This window comes from Empidonax traillii, unplaced genomic scaffold (genome assembly GCF_003031625.1).
Source record: "Empidonax traillii isolate 1590-97213 ecotype Southwest subspecies unplaced genomic scaffold, ASM303162v1 scaffold46:size3806547, whole genome shotgun sequence".
NCBI lineage: Eukaryota > Metazoa > Chordata > Aves > Passeriformes > Tyrannidae > Empidonax > Empidonax traillii.
Window position 1 is genome coordinate 3497608 of NW_020955239.1, and position 20401 is coordinate 3518008.

The following is a 20401-nucleotide window of genomic DNA, read 5'->3' on the forward strand; positions in this document are numbered from 1 at the left end:
TTTTTAATAGCTATTTTGGAACTCCCCCCCTGAGACCTTCATTTAGCACAAAGAGGAAAGCAGACACTTTCAATTCAGATAACCCTGGACATAGGCATGAGAGGGAGCCTCCGAGTTCAGTCCTCCACAGTCAGCTACAGAAAAGATGCATAAATGCAATTTCTCTCCTGCTTCAAGTAACACGTTATCAGTCACACAGGCAGGATCTGCCCTGCTGCCAGAAGCAGTTACATTTCAGGCATCGACGCAACCCACGTGGTCACTCAACACAGTATGAGGTCAGCCTGCACGGGTCAGTGGAGTAGAGATAAGGTTTCAAGGGTGGTTGTGTTTCAGGCCGGGCTTGCAGCTGCCCTGCCTAACATACCATTCCCATTGGCACCATTCACTTAAAGACACACTAATCACCTCTTCTACTAATAGTGCTCTGGAATAACACTGTCTCCTGGGCAAGGATGAAGCAATGCTTTGTGGCAACCTTAAAGAACTCATCGTGGTCTTGGACAGTACAATCTTATCTGTGCAGTGATTAGGCCAGGTGCAATATAGAGCTGTATGGCTCCTTAGAGCTGTACCATCTTGACAGGTTGCCACGTGGGAAGGAAATAAGACAAATCAAGCTTTGCACAGGGTGAGCGTGATCCACTCAGAAAGATGCTTTCTGTTAAGGGTGAAGTGAAACGCGGAACTTAGTCTCCAGTGGCCCCTTAATTAAGTGAAGAAATAAATCCTACTGACTGAAGCAGAAAAATCTCATCTGCAAGAGTTATGGGGAAACTAAGAACTTTCTATCTCTTGACCTTCTCTTCTCAAGCTGAGAACACTTGGAGAAAGATACTTTACGTAAGATCTGGGAGACAAAACTGAACTGCTATGAACAGAAATGTAGAACTACAATAGAGGAAGCATTCTCAAAAGCACCACTGCAATTTCTCCTGCCTTTCTGTACTACCAAAAAACTTCTGCAGCGACATCAAAGAAAGTGGAAAAAAGGAAGTTATTGATTTCACTCTTCAGTTAGGTACATTCCTGAGCTAGAAAATACTCTGGAACACAATGCCAATGATTCATTCAAACAAAGAAGGTCCTTCCTCTGCCATCCTCTAGAACATAAACAGTGGTGCTGCAGTGATGCTGGGGACACCACCGCAGGTGAGGATGACCTGTTGTGACTTCTCTGTAGAAGACAAACAGTAAGCTTTCAACCAACAGCAATGACAGCTATATAGACTTGTCCAGTATCCTTTCCGTACCTGCTGCACACAGGTATGTCAGCATCCCACTCACCATCTTCCTTCCAAAAACTTTACAAAATACCTACCATGCTTTTACCCTCATGGAGGCCCAGATATCCCATTTCTTACATTTAGAGAATTTGTGTAGAATTGTGCAGGGGTCCATTTTTTTTCATTTCTTGACATGATATAAACAAAGCTCTCACTAGAAACTATACAACTTTTCTGATGCGTCTCAATGTGACAATGCAGAGAGAATGATACAGCCTTTTAAAAGGTAGATCTCCAAGTACGCACTAGAGATTAATTTAGGTGGGTTTAGACTCAGGTTTTTAAAAGGAAGATTTGTAAAGTGATTGAGCCACCATGGCTCAGATCTTTCTTTCTCCTTTGACAGTTGCCATGGCTATACAGATCATCCTCACACCACTTTGAGTTTTCCACACAGCAACAGTTAAAAAACCTTTTACTGCCAAAGAGAAATTTTATGCTCATGCCTTGCCTTGAATTAGAATACATGTCTTTCATCCAGGGATGCTGGTTCATCCAAGAGGAGTGCCCAAAAGCCAATGCTGATTCAATGGGAAAGCCACACAAGTATTGAAAGGAAGATACCAAAGTCAAACCAGTTTGGAATCAAGACAGCAAGTGCATAGAAAACACCTGAGCAGCATTAAGCCCCTCCCCTGGAAGAAGACACAAAAACACTGTAATAAAATGAGTCTCTGAAGAAGGAAAATAGGCATGTCAAGCATTTCAGCACTAAAATGGGCAGTGTTTAAATAGGTACTCGACTGATTTCCCCACTTAAAATTAATTCAACTTAATACCACTTAGTATTTAGCTGCAAGAGATGATGCAGCCCAGGTGCAGCCTGCACTATGTTTGGCAAATAAATCCTCTGTCCTTGAGAACCACACAACACAGAGATTATCAGTCCCAAATCTCACAGCAGCTGAATGACTGGCCATTTTGCCTATCCTCAGGAAGTCTACAGATTCACTACAGATCCCACAGTCTGAAAACTAGTTCAATCACCCATGTTGAGGACACTAAGACCTTGGTGGCTTAAAGTCACAGACGGCATAATCAGACATCTCCTTTTTGATTTATTATACAGTGCATTGCTGGCATTAGTCTGCAGAACTGTTACTTATACACTACTAAACCCTGTAGCTCCAAAATACACACATTCAATTTACAGCTTCTGGGAAAGGTCTCAAGCCTGCTCCAGACAAGCTCACAGCGAGTCACAAAGGTTGAAGGATAGCATGTACTGTATCTAATTGTACTGCTACATAGTTTAGTCAAGTTTCCTGCTATTGTCAGGTTTCACACCCTCACAGGTACACCAAACACACTGTGCAGGGCAGTGCCTGCCACCAGCACTGTTGGTAAGTAGTAACATAGTGACAGTAACTCCCACACCTCGAATTGAGCCCTGAATCCACTCCACAAGAATACTGCGGTAAGAAATGAAATCACTCAGCAAGAAACGTGATTTGACTATAAGGTTTTTCCACTGTTGCTTTAAATATAGATTTGTTCCAGCATCCTTTCCGTACCTGCTGCACACAGGTGCGTCAGCATCCCACTCATCATCTTCCCTCCAAAAATTCTCTAAAATCCCTACCATGCTTTTACCCTCGTGGAGGCCCAGACATCTCATTTCTTACAATTACAGAATTTGCGTAAAATTGTGCAGGAGTCCTTTTTTTTCTTTTCTTGTCCTGATATAAACAGCATTCCCATTTGACCACTACCTTGCTCTATTCTGTGGCACCATTTCCACAGTTTACCCAGACTGGACATGCCACCACAAAGTTGGTGCTCATGCGTCTTTTAACATTCTCTTCAGTTTAAGCCCTGACATGCAATGGTTCAACAATAAATGACCTTGTTCAAGTTTCTACCTCAGGACAACAATAAACACCAAGAGAAGCACCAGGTCCTGCTGCTCAGACAGCTACAGTGCCACAGGCAGCCTTGCATGCTTTCTGCCAGAACTACACCGGCGTCCCTTCTCGCAGGCTGAAAGCCAACATGGGCACAACTCTTGCCTCGGGACAGGACCTTCACAAAACATTCCTGGAGGCGAGTCTGAACTCTCCTCAAGCAAGTTGTGAGTCTCAGCAGAGGCAGCACCAAAATTCACATACTAAATGCTCACGGCCTGTTCACTGCTAGCTCAGGATATGCAGGACACAGCTGGCAGAGAAGCAACAACAATGGTGGGTGACTGCACCCACCCCTTCAGCAGGATCAAAGCCAAGAGAAGAGTCAAGACAAAGCACAGATCTTGTATCTTCAATTTCTGAAGGAAAATTTTTCCTCTCATCAGGAGAGGAAGTAATTAGCGATACTGCTTTCAGCAGTCAAATCACCACAGGAAGGACAACAATGGTAGGGTTGCACAATTTCATAGTATGAAGCCAAAAAGTCACAGATGTGTAACAAGCTACCAACTGCACCTTTTTAGTCTAAGAAGGAATCAAAGGCCAAAAGCACCCTCCCACTGTCATTCCATACAGGTGGAAAAAGAAGCCAGAAAACAAAAGCCCATGCGTGCCTAGCACAAGACCAATACAACAAAAACTGTTGCATAAAAAAAAAAAAGGCTTTTCTGACAGGGAGCAGTCCTCTGCTCCCTTTCCCTTGAAGAACTATCAGCTCAAGTGAGTTTGATATGGGAAGTACTTAATTCTTCATTATAAAGAGTGAAGCTTGAATCCTTGGGTAAAGCTATTCAGAAAACACTGGAAGAATTCTAACAGGGAAAAACGAATACAGTTTTGACTGTAAGGAAAGTTCATTTTGTAGGACTGTGGTCGTCTTTGTACAAACATAGTTACAACTACTGTCACAAACTGCATTACAAGCTTCAGCATGACTTTGCTGAAAGCAGTAAGAGGGCAATTTTACTGGCACAATTTCACAATTTCCATCAGTGGGAAAAACCACCCAAGTCCTCTCTGTTCAACCACAACACCACAGTAACCAATGTTCTTATGTTAATGATCCAGGCAGGCTTTTCTCATTCTCACATTTCCGGCAGCACACTGTTTTCAATAAGGGGAGCACTGTCATTTCTTTACATAAAAAGAAACAGAAGTCAGGAACGCTGGTCATTTTCAAACTTTTATTAAGAGAAAAAATATATTTTCCATAGCAGCGGTCAAGAGTTAACAGTGGAAAAGCTTCAGACGTGATGCACGGTCTATCATTAGAGATTCTTTATAAATAGATGCTTTGTTTATATTTGTTCTTTGAAGTAACTTGCAGAAATAATTTATTTTGCAGCTTTCCAGAACAAAGTCACACCACAGACATCATCTAGAAGAGAGGAAACACAGCTTCACAAAACATGGATTTCCACTGGATATTGAAGGATAGTTCAGCAATCAACAAAAAAACCCCAGCACAAGCCCACAATACCCAACTCCCACACTGCCCCAGCATCAGAAAGCTAAACTGAGGTTTGGATCTATCAGAAGACAACAGAGGCAGCACCATTCTCTACTGCCAAAGACGTCACCTCCCCACAAGGACAGCAGTGCTTACTCTAGTGTCAGTGAGGATTACTCTGCCCTCCCTCTCCCAAGGATGACATGTTTACCATCACAGACAGTACTCTGGGCCTTCCAGTGGCAGCAGCTGAGGTGCCAGGGCTCTTCAGAGGCAGAGGTCCTGAAGGATGTACTCACCACAATCACAGTCCTGCTCATCTCACTCATATCTTGAAGCCCAGAGCTCTCATACACTCTTTGTGAGCTTCAATTAGGTGCCCACAATTTTCTTCCCCCTTCTCAATGATGCTGCAAAAGAAAAAGATTTCCAAGGTTCAGCAACAAAATATTTACTTACTGTTAGTCAAAGCCATAGAATTTGCCCCACAAATCTGTTGAGGACGACCAAAAATCCCTGTTAGGCTCCAGAGATCTTTTTGTCCATCCTGTCCAGGATAGCGCTCTTTTGGAAAGTATAAAACTACCTTAAAAAGTTACTGAAGTCTGGAGCTGCACACTTAAAACTCTGATAATAGGTATAACAGAATTTCCTATTAACAGGCCAGGGTCTATTCTGGGCAGGTCTAGATGGGGATTTGTTATACAACACAAGGCTGTCACATCACTTCATCAAGAATGCTGAGCTTGCCAGCAACCAGTTTCAAATCATTCAGTAGGGAAGCAACAAAATTTCTCCAGTAAGAGACAACACAGAATAGGCTGACTAGTAAATGATGTTTTAGTTCAACTTCTGTTGGTATTTAGAGAACCTGAAGACAAAAAAGAAAACCTGTCCAGCTACTGTTTATTTTCCACATATAGTAACTTCTGATATTGCTCATCCTTCCCAGTAAGAGCCTACCACCATTAGTATACCAGGTATACCACAAAAGCAGTTCAGACTTGCTTTCTGATTGACTGACAGAGCACTTCCTGATCCCAGAGATGGGGATCTCACTGCTCAGCACAGTGCTGGTCACAGGTCTGATCAACCCTCATCTGTCACATTATGCTACTGTTGCTGCCAGAGAAAGAAACCACCAAATGGTGAATAACTAAAATACCTAACTTTCCTAATCTTTAATTTTCTCCTTAGGCTTTATTACAATGAGCATGGACATGTCTGCTGCTTGCCCAGGGTGACTCCATCTGACCAGAAACACGCATCCTTATCACCCTTTTCTGAGGGGGCCCTGGATTCACCTTCACCCTACCATGTAAATAGACGTGCACTGCTAACTTTAGCAAAAATACCATGTTCCGTATTATGTCATCTACTTAACACCATCTATATCACCTGTGGGGTAAAAATACCCCCAAAACCTCCCACTTGGTCACCAGATTAAAGTTCCTAAAGCTTTAAAGTTTAGACAAAGCCACAGACAAAGGAGCTCCATTTTGCGGGTGCATTTCACTCTATTTGACAGGTCCTATGATGGTGACTAAGCCTGTGATTACAAATGCAGCTATAAACGCCACTGCCAAATGTTGCACTTCCGTGAGAAATGTCATCCTCTGACACCTAAAAAACCAAAGCATTTTGCTTTGCTTAAAACAGAACATCATTTATATTCAACTGAGCAATAAAGACGTTACCACCTGCTGGTATTTATTGCTTCGGTCAGTCGACAGCAGCGAAAATTTACAAGCAGCACTAAAAGCCGATCTCCGCAACCTGTTATAAACCGCGGCAACGAGATATTAACCTCTTCAATTCCAAACTATGCCTTTAAGGCATTTTCTCCGCCTCCTCTTCCGCACTCTCCCTCCCCCCTCGGATGCTCCAGCACCACAGTGTGCTGGCCGGGGAGGGCTCCCAATCCCACCCTCCCCGCGGAGCCCGGGGCCGGCCCCTTACCAGGCGTCCCGCGCCTTCTTGGTCTCGGGGCAGGCACAGCAGGGCTTCAGCGGCTTCTTGTCCCCCCGCGCCTCCCCCGCGCCTTTGCTGTCGCAGCTGGCGGCGGCCACCGTCGACATGGCGGGCGGCTCCCGGCACCTCGGCCTGCGGGCAGATCGGGGCAGTGCCGGCCGCCAGGGACCCGCCGGTTCCGGGAAACCTCCCCCGCCGCCCGCCCCTTCCCGGCCCGCCTCCTGCCCCTTCCCGGCCCGCCGCCTGACGGGAGATGGAGTTCGGAGCCCTGCTCCCGGCCCTCCCCGGCCGCTGGGCCGTCGCCCTCCGTGGCGACACACACGGACAGGTCCGAAGTGACGGTCTGCAGGGACACTCGGTACCGAGCGAGCCAGAAGAACAGGGAAGGGAGGGAGCGGGCAGCAGGGTGACAAATGGCCTCAGCACCGAGCGGACCCGGCACCCGCCGCAGCCTTAGCGAGAGCAGCGAGGGACAGGATTAGGATGTTAGTTCTGCCAGCGCCACGGTGAAAGTTGTGGCCAGCCACCTCACTCTTTTTTTCCCCACTCAATCAGTGGGGAAATCTGAGGCTCAGTTCTTTGTGGTGTTGTCCACAAAAGTCGGATCTGTTACCTGATGTGCAACAAGCCAATAACTTTTGCTTTGCAAATCAGTTGATTTTAATTATGTTCTCTTTTAAATGAAGCAAAATGCTTTGGTTTTTAGATGTCAGAGGATGACATTTCTCACGGAAGTGCAAAGTTTGGCAGTGGCGTTTATAGCTGCATTTGTAAAGGCTTAGTCATAGGATCACAGGACCCATCAAACAGCGTGAATGTAAAAGAATACACACTTGAGGGAGACATTTATTTCAGCGTCGTGCAAGTGGGTGCTCAGGAAAAAGTTTTGATAGTGTGCTTGATTTGTGGAATTCCACTGAGCAACCAGGTTTGCACAACGCTGAAGTAAATAATAAATGTCTCACTCAAGTGTGTAATCATTGGCTTTTTGCACACTGGGTAACAAATCTTATTTTTGTGGACAACAGCACAGGCAATAAGCGAAAAGATGCAGAGCTGCTCTTCCTTTGTAGTTTGGCACAAACCTTGCATCAGCAGCCACTCTCACCTTCCAGGTCTCTGCCACATACACACCATAGCTTGGCTCTGGGGCCACAGTGTGTCAGCTCTCTGTGCTAACACTCCTCCCTGCCACCAGCCCTCATGATGACTGGTGATACTTGCACATGTAGAGACTTGCAGGCACATTGCAGAGTAAAGGGACACCGTACAGAGGTAATGTGGGAAGGGCAGGGCACCAGTGGATGTGATACTGCTGAGACCTTGAAAGGGGAAAAGAAGAATATGCCCACTGGGATGCAGCTGCTGTGCCTTTTAATGGAGTGTAGCAAGAGTCAGTCAAAGAACTGACAGTTTATATCATGTACTAAGGGGATCCAAAATTATAGAACACTGTCAAGAACATTTGGAGTGGTAGAAAACTATGTTTTGTGTATTTAATTAGACTTTTAGGATGAGGTTTTTACACTTGGGACAGATTATCCCATACTTGTCAATCACAGAGGTATTTATTCTGATCTGTGACAGCAGTAATGCCTATAAAACAGGTTACATGTTCTCAATCTCAGCAAAACCAGGGAGCTCAAAATACCTGCTAGGGATCTAAATACTCCACTCAGGTGAAAGATTGAAAATGGTCCTGCCCTACTCAAGGCATGAAATATCGAGCAACCCCATTGTTTTCAAGAGCCCTGGACAAGACAGAATGATGTCATTTTCAGTATTTACCCTTCCAATAAGTCAGGTCAGAAGTGAGATCACTGACTTGTGCTATCTGAATGAGTAAATGACAGGAGAGAATTTATTTTTGATCCCCTCACTCTCACAAAGATAGATGAGAAGTAGAACCTGTATCTTTTCCAGAAGTCCAGAGCTCCACAGTTTCATCACACGGGTAGATAAGGCTCTCCTGTTTTCACCACTGAGGCACCTCTGACCCCCTGACTGTGTGACTCCTCCAAACTCAGGCTCCTGAGGAGATTGCCAGTGTGCTGCCATCCTTTCTATGGAATGGTGTCATGTAACACTCACTCGACCTAACCAGCCACCTGCTTAATTATCCATGGATCTCAGCTCAGTAGCCTGTTCCCTGCTATCCCAGTTGTCTGGGAAGGATGCTGAGGTGACCTGTGCCCACACAGCCTCCTGGTTCAGCGCAGGTGTCGGGAGGCCATGCAGACAGGAATGATGAACTGGGGAGATACACAGGATGCTAAAATATGATTTTTCCAAGTGCAAACATGCTGCACGATATGAGCCAACATTGAAACACCTACCCAAACCACACATCAGCTCTCCAAACCAGTGCCTTGTTCCTAGTTTTTAAAACAAACTAAGCGTGTTTTCCTTTCAAATGAACTAGCTGTGTCTTTTCTTCCTAAAGCTTTATCTGCAGGCCACTGCCCAAAGACCTAGATAGAACTGGTGATAGCAACACAAACTCTGAGGAAAAGTGTGTGGTAAAATCTCAAAGTCTGCAATTGAACAGTATCTTTTATTTAATATCTTCTATTTAAAAAAATAAAAAGTTTGAAAGACATTGATTTGGCCTGTAGAAACCAGGAAAAGGCCAAGCAAAATATATTTTATACTCTTGCCTGTTACAGAATACCAAGGGCAGAGGAAAGTTAAAATATAGTCCTCTTGAGAGACAACTTCGAATGGGTTTGCACAAAGTTGTGGCCTGTGAAAACTAAACATCTCTGCAAGCAGCACTCCACTCTTCTAAATAGATTAAGGAGGAACACTGCTATTTTGGCTGTGCTCCCTGCATGGTAATAGTTTGTAACAGAATTGCCCTGGAAAAAGGAATCATTTGTTGTTGGGATGAGAGGGCAGTGGCTGAGAGGGAGGAGAAGGAAGGGAAGTGCCATTAAAGCATAGTCAACACATGTTGATACTGACTGTACCAATTTGGAGTGCAGTGCAGAGAGGAGATCACAGCCATTTCTCTTCTAACATTACACTGTGTATAAGAATTGATTGTTAACTTGGTGCTGTTTTCCATTTTTCCTCTGCCTCTGCTGACAGTGGCAGAAGAGTTATGTCAGAGAGTTATGTGTCAGAATGAACAGATTTATCTGCCAGTCAAAGAGGAATAGCTAAGGGCAGGCTACTGAGATGAGACTGCTGGAAAACTGTCAGATCCAGTACCCTGGAGAGAAGATTCAGTGAAAACCTGAGTCTCTGAAAGAGATAATGAGAAAAGACCCTCCCTCGATCTGCCATGTAATTTGGCAGCCTGGTGCCACATATGAGAGTACAAGGACATCAGGTAGCATTGGACATTTACAGCTCTGGATTTAGAGGACTAATGGGTGAAATATGGGGATAGAGCATAGTTGTCATGGGTTTCCAAATCAATTCCCCTGTACAACCCTTCTTCAGAATTGAAGAACATCACTGCAGTCATTCCCGTTGGCTTCTTGTGTCTTCAGTTTTAGCCTACTAAAAGAACGGTTGTCGAAAATAAAAGTACTTGTTTGTTAGAGAGACTCAAATGGACAGACTTTTCAAGGAACCTCAAAAAATGTATTTACATTCATTGTTACTATCAGGTAGGGTAAGCCCCTATTAATGTCAGTTGAAAGTAGCAGTCTGGGGTAATCTGGGGTTTTCCAGATTTCCCACACTTCTGATAGACATGATAGAAGGTAAATTAAGCTGTGGAAAATTTGTGTGGTGAAACTGAGCTGAAGGTATTTTGGTATTTTCCATGTAGTGCCTATTCTGGGAACCACTATCATCTTGAAAAAAGAAACTTATTCAATATGATTTAGAAAAATATTGTTGTCTTTGACTCAGTATAAACATGAGACAGCCACTGCTCCAGCAGCCCAGTGAACCATACACTGTGTTTGATTGTCAAAGAAATTGCCTGTGTTTTTGGTCAATGCTTAGATAATGTGAAAAAAAAGGACTTCAAAACTCCAAGCAAGATGATTTGTCAGGGCCCTGTTGCCTCTTACATTAACTGCATAAGTACAGGATAGAGTTTCTCCTTTTGATCAGAGTTGCAGACCTGCAACTACCAAATGGTACCAGCTCAGCAGTGTGACCAGGGGGAGAATGAATGCTGGGATAGAAGGACTTTTGCTCTTGTCTAGTACAATGGAAGAGACTCTAAGCTTCAAACTCCATCTTTAGGTAAAGGCAAGGGGTTCACTGGGCTAAAATGACCTCAGGAGGCGATGTGCCAGTCCCTGCCCAGACTGAAGAGGCAAATCCCATGTTTCAGGACTACAGCATGAATTCTGTATGCAGGGATTCTGTACCACAGGACTGAACCATCCCCTCCTGAGAGACCACCTTGGAAGGTAGTATGGAGAAAGTCTCCTTCCATACTGGCAAGCAAACCCTTAAAGAAACAAGAGCAGAAATAAGATTACTTTTAAGGCTTTTCAGTCTCTTTGAATGCCCTACAAGCTAGTACTGCAACAGATCCTCTCTTACCAAAAATTCAGCCAAATCTTCAGAACATCAGAGTCTGGAGGTGGAAGGTAGTTTGCAAGATTGCAGTCACTTTCCACTTAATATGAGAACTGCTGTCGCTGACATTGCAGGATTCAGCCCACAGCATCCTAGAAATTCTGGGGTCTCATGCTGAGACCAGGACTCTGGCCTAGCCCTCCACAGTAAAGAGGAAAGTGACTCTCCTACAGGCTTTGGTATAAACTTACAGGATATTAATGCCTTTCTTGGATTGTTTTCTGCGCAGCTCTCTCCAGTTTGTGCTAAGATTATGACTATCGTCATTTTCATGTTATGCTCCTTCTTGTCACTGTCCATTGAAAGCATATCCAAACATACAAGTAGAGACGAGGAATCTGCCATGCATGCAACTCTGCAAAACCCAGATCAGCAAATTCAGTGTGCAGTCTCCCTGGTAACATGGCAAAAGAAGGAAGCTGGCATTTTGTACCGTGCCTAAGAGTAACCTGTCTGTTCCACATGTACTGTGAGCAGGAACTATGAGCCTTTAGACACTGGACATGGACATTCAGAAGCTCTTCCAAAATGCAGATAAGCAGCAGCTGATGTTGGATGTGCATTGCAGGCCTGGTCAGGCTTACTTCAGTGCTTGCTGGCATGACTAATCAGCTGCTCCCTTTTGTGGAGGGAACACCTGTGAAAATCCAAGCATTCTGGAATAAATCCCATTGCACAGACAGGTGGGAAGGAAAGGTCAAATGGCTGCATGTGTTACCAACACAACAAAACAGCATGGCTGAAGAAGACAACTATATATTTTCTGACAGTCTCTACACTTAGTAACTCAGAAAATTCTAACCTGCATTTGGGAAATAACATCACTAATCCTCCACATGAATCTGCAAAGGTCTGTCCCTACATCACAGTCAGACTCTCTGTTTTCAGGGAAAAATCAGACAAAAAATAGCCCAGATTAAAAGTGCTTAGGCATGAAGCAGATACACTCCAGTCAGCCAGGGGAAGTTTTGCTACAGATTTTTTTTTTCTCCACTGCAGAGTTAACCAAGGTAGCTGCTTATTCTTTCCAAAGAGGAAACCTCTTCCATTCTCACTTCTCATGACTTGAAAGAACAAACTTCCACATTTCTGCAAAAAGACCTATATGAATTGTCAGAACTGATCAGAATCAGACAGCTGAGCCACTGTTAATATGTACCACCACATCCATGCAAAGATGATCTCCACTTACTTAGTCACCCCACAAAAACCAGATGCTGCCTAAGGTCTGTGCTTATACGTCACAGGAAACCTCATTTAGAACCCAAGCCCACTTGCCTGTGTATTGAAGAAAAACATCTCATTGTAGTTCTGTGAAATCCTCTATAATACAAACTTCTAACCTTGATCAGTTCTGCTGCAAGCCAGGCAGTGTTCTGCAGCTCTGGTGACTGGTGTTAAGCTGTCAATCAACTGAGAAGCAGCAATACTCTAGGTCCAGTTCTTTTCCACTGCACACATTCCATTAGTTCTTTTTTCCCCCTAAGTGTTACTGCTATTAAAAATTTTATTCTGCTTGGTGGGATGCCATTTTATGCCTGTGTCAGTGACAAATCTGGCTTGTTTGAATCTGTTGAAGTCTCTCATGATCTAATTTTATGAAATGTGAAGCTCCACTATAGAAAATAGTTAAACATTCTCAATGAAGTGCGGGAGCTAACTGGAAGCTGGGAAGGAATCATTAGTATTTACAAATACATGAGTCATTTCATATTTGAGATGTCACTGATTGCAGCTGCATGCTTCTATGTACTCACATTCCAGAACCTCACTCCTTTTAAATATTGCATCAAGACATATGCTGTGCAGTGCTGCAAGTTGCAATCATACATCTTCTGAATCCATTTAGACTCCCCAGAGCTGTTTTTCACAAAGTTACTAAATAATGTAGAAAATTCATTCACTTTAAAGCCATTTCTTTGACATAAGTCATCCAACTATGTTTCAACTTTGAACACCTAATTCATTTGCACTTGTTTTCTTCTGCTTTTCTTCTTGCTGATCTCCTTTTCAAAGAGATCTTTAGAATCCTTGTTCCCACCAAAAATCAATGGGACTTGACTATCAAGTGCTTAATGGTCAAATTTTAAAAAAGCATTAGAGCATCTCCATATGCAGGGATTCTCAAGAAAGCCTATTTACATTGACATCTTCCTAGATATCTGGAGTACAATCTGTACCTGGAGTACAGTTACTTTTTTAAAAGTGACATGGGAACACTGGTCATCTACATGGCAGAAAATTTCATCTAAACGTTCAGCTCAAGCCCATATCCAGACTGTTTTGCCCTGGTTTTCAATATGCTGTGCAGTGTTTTATCCAAGTACTGTCTTAAGTTGGTTCTTACTCTGTGCAGCAATAAATTTTACTCAATGCATCCTGTCTGGCCCAGGCACATCATAAACTACTCTAGTCCCTTATTTAAAACCCAGAATGGATTCTTCAAGGTCTGGTTCCCTTAGGGGTCCATCCAAAGACTTAGGATCAAAGAGGGGATCTTTCCAGATCAACAAGCTACACGGTGAGTTCTTATCATGTTCTTACCATTGATATATCAAGACACCAGTGATGTGCTCTAGACCCTGTACTGTGTTCTGTTCAGTCTCCACCACTTGAGACTGGGAAGTGATGTGGGAAGGACTACGTGGGTGCAGGCAAAGACAGAGAGGAAAGATGGGGGAACTTTCAAGACTGAAGAGAGCACAGACTTTGTTTTCTTACATGAGGGAAGCGATACTTCTGCATCCTGCCCCAATCCTTCAAAAGGCTGTGTTAAACCCCTATCCAATGCTAGCTGTTTTCTTCCAATGGCCCGAGTGTCCTCTCACTGCTTTCTCACCTTTTTACTTCTGGTAGGTCACCCCCGTGCCCTTGTATGTGTGCCAGCCCTCACCTGACCTCCATTAGGGGGATTGCAATTAAAGGATGATAAGTAAATGGGATTTTTGGAAAGCTTTAATAAATGGGATTAAGATTATGTGCAATAATTGTTTAAGAGTAAATATGAGTGTAGTGTATGGAAGTGTATGTATGATATTAATAAGATGAAATGAATCTCCATAGCACTTCTATCCAGGTATTTAATTTCCATGAAGGGAGTGGCTTAAATAGTCACAGGAATCCCTGATGTTCCCTTCAGATCAGACAAGCACAAACATTCACTCCCCAGAAAAGTGTCGAAACACACTGAATCTTGAACCCTGCAAACAAACATGATGGTATTGACATTTTTTCCACTGAGTATTACATGAAAGGAGTAAGAACACCATGAATTCACTGGTTTCCTAGGGAGTTCAATCCAAGATCCTTTTCCTGCTGAAGTGAGACAACATGCCTGACTACAGCCCAGCAAATCATCCAAATATCATCTCTATTCTTTAAGAATCTCATCCAAAACTAATCCATCCAAGTGAAATTAAGTATATTAATGTCCTTCAGAGAATGCCTGAAATCTTGTTAAAATTTAAATTTTGACACAGATTGGACTTCTCTGAACCATAGGCTGGAAATTGCCTTAATTCTGCCTTCTTTTTTACATTTTTTAAATGTTAATCAAAACCATTACAGAAGTCTTTCAGCAGGCTTTGAAGTGAATCTTTTAACTGTGATCACAAAGTGCTACCACTTCATTCTTTTTGAACTTTGACTTTTTAAGCTATCCTCATCTGTATATTGCTTTTAGTACAGGAAATGTGCCAACAGTCATACTAAGAATAAGAAAGCAAGAGAGAACAAGTCTCCTATAAAGACTTTCATCTATTTTTTTTTTCCATTTCAGCAGTTGTACCAGAAGATACCTCTCCTAGCATGGCTCTTAGTAAAAACAGCACTAATTAAGCACAGACTTCCCCTTTGCAAAGTTACATCATGATTTAACGCCATCAGTACTCTGAGGCCATTTTTACAAAGGATGTTATAAGTTACAAGTGAGGTATTCCACAGTGGATATAATGCCTTACTACAGCCAAAGGTCAGCACAGAGACAAGGTCTCAATCCACAAAACAGTCTCTCACAGCACGTGTCTTCTCACATCTTTTTGAGACTTACCTCTGTTGTCTGCTGGGAATAGTGACCACATCTTCCTCCTCTTCCCTTCTACTTTACTCTCTTACACCATCTCTTCTGGTGGGCTGGAAGGAAGGCTCCCTTCTTCTGGATTAAGAACCTAGCAACCACGTTGACTGCAGCCTTGTGCTGCTGCTGCTTTCCTGCTTCTTTTGAACCACACACCTGGAAAAAGGTGTTTATTATTCACAGTTAGTAAATCATGTGCAGATTGGCCAGGGAATGGAAATTAGCGATTACCTTGGGTGAGTCCAACTGCCGAATTAATTTTATATCCTTTCACATTTAAATACAAGAGCTGAACTGGGGGTGCTCAGGCTAGAGCCTAGGGTGGATGGGACCATACGTGGAGGAATTGTGACATCTTGTGGCAAAAATGGGAAATGACACACTAACGGTTACTAATTTTAAATAGGTAACTTTGGGAATTTCCTGCCATCAAAGCCTCAACAGTGCTTTTAATGCTATAACCTTGTTGCCTGTAACTAAGTTGTGGGGTTTTTTAATAACTAGAAAAATGTCACCACGAAGCATCACACGCACTCAGCACCAACAACAGTGCTGTCATTTGACACCTGCTAACAGCAGAAGAGGACCTCTATGTAATGAAGCTTAAAGCCAGATGGACGACATCTTGCCAGCGTTTCACAAATCCTCGTGGACTGCAGGGTAAAATTTACGTACAAGAAACCCATTTATCTCCTAGGTTTTAGAGGACAGAAGGAAAACAGAGTAGAGAGACTCATCATCTGTTTAGCTCAACTTCTTTGCCATATCTTCTGTAATCCTGTCTTTCCACACCCTTCCCTACATTTTCAGATCCTCACCTACGTCTCCCATTTTCTTGTCCAGACCACTTCAGTTCTGCTCTGCTGGCTGCTCACCCTGTCTCTCCCTCCACCCCTTGCACACTGGTTCTCTACCACCCCACTCTCCTACTAACTTTTCTTTGCTTAGCCAGCCAAGTTTCTCCCTAAAATTACACTTTCATGTCCAATCCATCTTTTCTTTGTCCAGCTACTATTTGCTCTCAACTAGTGACTAATCCTACCTTCCTTGCCTGAATTTTCTACTTCCCTTTGATTTTACAGTTCAAACATATCAGCAAGTCATCACAGCATAACAAGTCTGTCAACAGAGTAGCAGTAATTCATCTTGCAGCAAATTACACCATCTTATCTCAAGGTTAATGTGAGGTAAAATGCATTTGGCTCAGCCTCTGTCACAGGCAGCTAAAGAAGTGTACTTTTCTGCAGTTTTGCAACATGCTATGCACTGGCAAAATTAATCCAGCAGTAACTCACAAGGGTGGGGACAGTTTTACTCGTACATCTGAGCACCTGGTGTCCCCTAGAGCCAAGTGGCTATTAAAAAAATAATCAGATAGCACCTCAGCTCAGCTACACAGTCATGTTCTGGAAAAATAATTAATGAAAAAGTAAACAAACAAACCAAACCAACCAAACAAACAAAAAAAACCAAAACAAAAAACAAAACCACAAAACCAACCCAACCCTATGGCCCACAAGTTTGAGGAGAAAGTCCATCAATCAAGTTCTTTTGTACAAAACAGGAATCTTTTTTGATTGCTTACAGTTTAGTTGCCTTGAGTTCACTTTCACCAGAGCAACAGGATATATCCCTGACACAGACAGACTAACCTGCCAGATAAGCTTTGAGCCCTTTTCCAAAGGGGAAAGGTCAGAGACTAGGTTGCCAAAGTTTAATGCCTGGGATCAAACACTTTCACAGTCTTTTGTGTTTTGGGGTCTTTTCCTTTGGAAATGGCTGATTTACATTAAAAATAAATAAACAAATAAATAAATATTCAGAACAAACCTCACAGCTTTGCCATGGCAGTGTATTCTACAGCATACACCGGTGTGCCAGGGGCACTGGCCAGGTTTGACACAGCTTCAGGTCCACAGGAATATGAAGATTTCAGGCAAAGAACATCTACATAGTAATAATCAACACAACTTCCAACACTTGTAATGCTGCCCACTCTCCACACCTGTAGTTCACAGAGATTTCTTGGAAATACTAGTTAAAAATTAGCCAATATTTTACATGCACACACTCTAATCTAAGCAAGTTCCATGAACCTGAACCTTGAGCTTTTAGGCTCAGCCAGCCACATATACCTGTCACCTCCCATGAGTGAGTACTAGTCTTCAGGCAGCTATGCAGTGACCTGAAAACTTTTATTTTCTGACAGATTAGCTTTCAGCCACATCAGTCTCCTGAACTGGTTCCCTACATAGTCTTTCAGCTGCCAGTGCTGACAGATCAGAGACAGTGGAGCCAGAAAGCTGATGGTGAAGAACAAAAAAGGCACCAACATCTTACATTTAATCCAATTTAATGCAGTTAAATAGTGGGAGTGCAGCTTTCTAGTTTTCCACAACTCCAGAGAGTATTTATTTGTTAGGCTACCCCCTGGCATTTTGTAGTACTGTCAAGTACGCATTTAACTATTCCATTGCTCCTTCTCAACTTGGTTTCCATTTGGTTCCTTTCCACATCAGGAAAAAAAAAAAAAAAAAAAAGGAAAAAAAAGTCCAGGCCACCTCTATCCAGTCATCTCTGAAAACCTTAAAGTGGAAAAATGTGAGAGGGAGGAGCCAACAAAGAATAATTTTTTGGCCAAGGTACAGTTTACACACCTCATTACCTCAAGGCAGATGTTCAGAATGGAAAATTTCAGCATGGAGTCATGGAGTTTTAATGAAATGAGATTCAAGAAAGGAAAACTGAACTTGATCATGAGAAATGGTGGGCAACTACTAAAAAGTGACTTTTGCTGCCCGTGTCAGTAATTATAATAAAGTATCACAATGTAAAGCTCTTTAGTAAAATGAGGGCCTTTACAACCTGCTGGATATCTTCAGGGCATGGATCAATCCATTGTGGGAAGTCGCATCCTACACATGTCTCTTGGAAAAATTCAAGTTGCAACACCATTTCATAGTTCAGACCCACACCTTCAATTTACCCATTTTGACCAAATAACTTAAGTTGCTTCCAGCAAGTGATGGGCCTTTAAGAAAGTAAACCAGCATTCAAAGTTGAATTGTCTACAACTAAATTCCCAGAGCCAAGGAATTTGGAACAACAGTCCTAAGATTGCTCTCCTGTGGTGAGATACTGAGGGGCCAAAATTTCATGTCAGACCTAGCAAGCTCTGAATAACCCTTTGATATACAGTTTTATACATAACTAACATAGGGGACTTGCTTCAAGAAGTCAGAGGAGGCAGAGGAGAGAGCCCATTTGCAGTTTCGCTGCTTTTTATGTCTTATTCCAAGGCAGCATTGCCTGCAAATCTCCTTACATTCACAAAAGCATTAGCCCTTTCTGGTTTTAACATGAAGCATGAAGAAGCTTCCAGTTTTGTTTCTCATAGAAGGGGATGGCCTCCTCCTTCTGGAAACAGCAGTGTTTTGCAAAACGAAATGTTTATTTGTAATGCTTTGTACAGGCCTCTCCAGATGCTTTACAGATGCAGAAATACCTGCAGGCCCTCTGGGCAGTAAATACCAAGCCTATTGTCAGAGAATCACAGAATCAATTAGATTGGAAAAGATGTCTGAGGTCATCGAGTCCAACCCATGACCGGACACCACCACGCCAACTAGACCAGTGTACTGAGTGCTATGTCCTATCTTTTCTTTCACACCTCCAGGGACAGTGACTCCACCACCTCCCTGGGCAGTCCATTCCCACTTTTAATCACCCTTTCTGTGAAGAAATTCCCGCTAATGTCCAACCTAAACCTTCCCTGGTGCAGCCTAAGACTATATCCTCTCATCCTGTGGCTAGTTTCCTGGGAGAAGAAACCAATTCCCACTTGGCTCTGACCTCCCTCCAGGTTAGTGGTAGACAGTGCTAAGGTTCCCCCTGAGCCTCCTTTTCCCCACGCTGAACAGCTTCAGCTCCCTCAGCCGATTTGTGCTCCAGACCCTTCACCAGCTTCGTTGCCCTTCTCTAGACTCGCTTTCACCACTTTATGGCTGCAGAAGTCCTAAGTGATAACAAGCAAAGCCAGGAATGAGAATACCCTGGCTTGAATCCTGTCCTTAACCATAACTGCTAAACCAGATTTCTTAAGCACTAAGCGAGACTCCGGGGGGGACTGGGGAGCATCACATAAAACAACTTCAGCTGTCGAAAAGCTAAAACATGTGTGTCCTTCCTTTCCCCGCCCCTTCCTCCCCAATATACAGCCCAATCCCCCGCCAGCGCCGCTCCTCGGCGGCGGCACAACATGGAGGCGGGAAGGCTCAGCGGGAAACCGCAGCGGCAGCCGCGGGGACGGGGAACTAGAGGAGCAGGGAGCAGCAGGAGTAAACGCATCCAGGGGCGAGGCCACCCCCTCATAGAGTCACGAGAAGCCACCACCGCCCACGGGGAGCGGGAGCGGCCCTCCCGCACCAACGTCCCGCGGGGGCGGGACATGCCCAGCCCCGCCCGCCGGCCGTGGCCATGGGAACGGCGGCCGTGCGAGTCCCGCTCGGCGGGGATGGGCTCCCGGCCGGACCTCCGGCTGCCCCCACGGTACCGGCAGCGGTGCGGCCAAGCCCGACACCCTCCGCGGGAGCGGGGCCGAGGCCGGGGCTGGGCGGTGTGGGCCGGGAAGCGGTTGTGCTGCCCGGGCGGACCTCCCGCCTCTGCCCGGGCCTCCCCTGTCGGAGGGGCGAGGGACTGTCGCTGAGCTCGGCAGGGAGGGCAGGGCCGAGGCCGGGAAGGTGGGTGCCGCCCCGGGAGCGGGAAGGCAATAAGGGCTGGCGGCAGTAGTAGCGAAGTTACCGGGAGAGGCCTGGGACGATGAAACATTTGCGAGCTTGGAACAAAGCCAGCGTTGTGTCCCAGAGGGGAGCATCATGTACAATATGGTACTTCCATTGATTACTATTGCACATTTTAATGTTTCATTGTCTTCACGTTTTCTATTTAAGTTGGCAGAGCTTCCAAAGAAAGTAGATTTTTCTACTAGATTTTTCACGAGCATGTTCCACTGAACACTAGTACTTCAGCTCTGAGGCTCATTTGTGTAGTGGTGGAATTTCTTTGATGTAGGGGCATGTATGTCAGTTTTTTCTTTCCTAGTTTGTTTTATAGTCTCTCATGGACAGACTTCTAAGGAGGGAAGCATAGCCAGACGATTTGTGCTGAT

General features: G+C 44.1%; 2 protein-coding genes across 3 annotated transcripts in view; one reads left to right on the forward strand and one right to left on the reverse strand.

Annotated features, from left to right (window-relative positions):
* Positions 1–4357: 4357 nt before the first annotated feature.
* Positions 4358–6858, reverse strand: LOC114055109 (cytochrome c oxidase copper chaperone). Its single transcript, XM_027878897.1, has 3 exons — positions 6600–6858; positions 4940–5050; positions 4358–4568 (listed from the first exon to the last, which is right to left on the reverse strand). Exons 1-2 carry the CDS (start codon positions 6716–6718, stop codon positions 4966–4968), a joined length of 204 nt encoding a protein of 67 aa, XP_027734698.1. The 5' UTR covers positions 6719–6858; the 3' UTR covers positions 4358–4568; positions 4940–4965.
* Positions 6859–19700: 12842 nt separating this feature from the next.
* MAATS1 (MYCBP associated and testis expressed 1) overlaps positions 19701–20401 on the forward strand; it is a 30559-nt gene continuing 29858 nt past the window's right edge. Inside the window, exon 1 of one of the 2 annotated variants that reach the window (XM_027878898.1) lies at positions 19701–19782. The gene's annotated coding sequence lies outside the window, so the exon portion shown is untranslated. Of the gene's footprint in view, positions 19783–19850; positions 19974–20401 lie in introns of those variants that run through there. The other variant, XM_027878899.1, reaches the window with a different exon arrangement.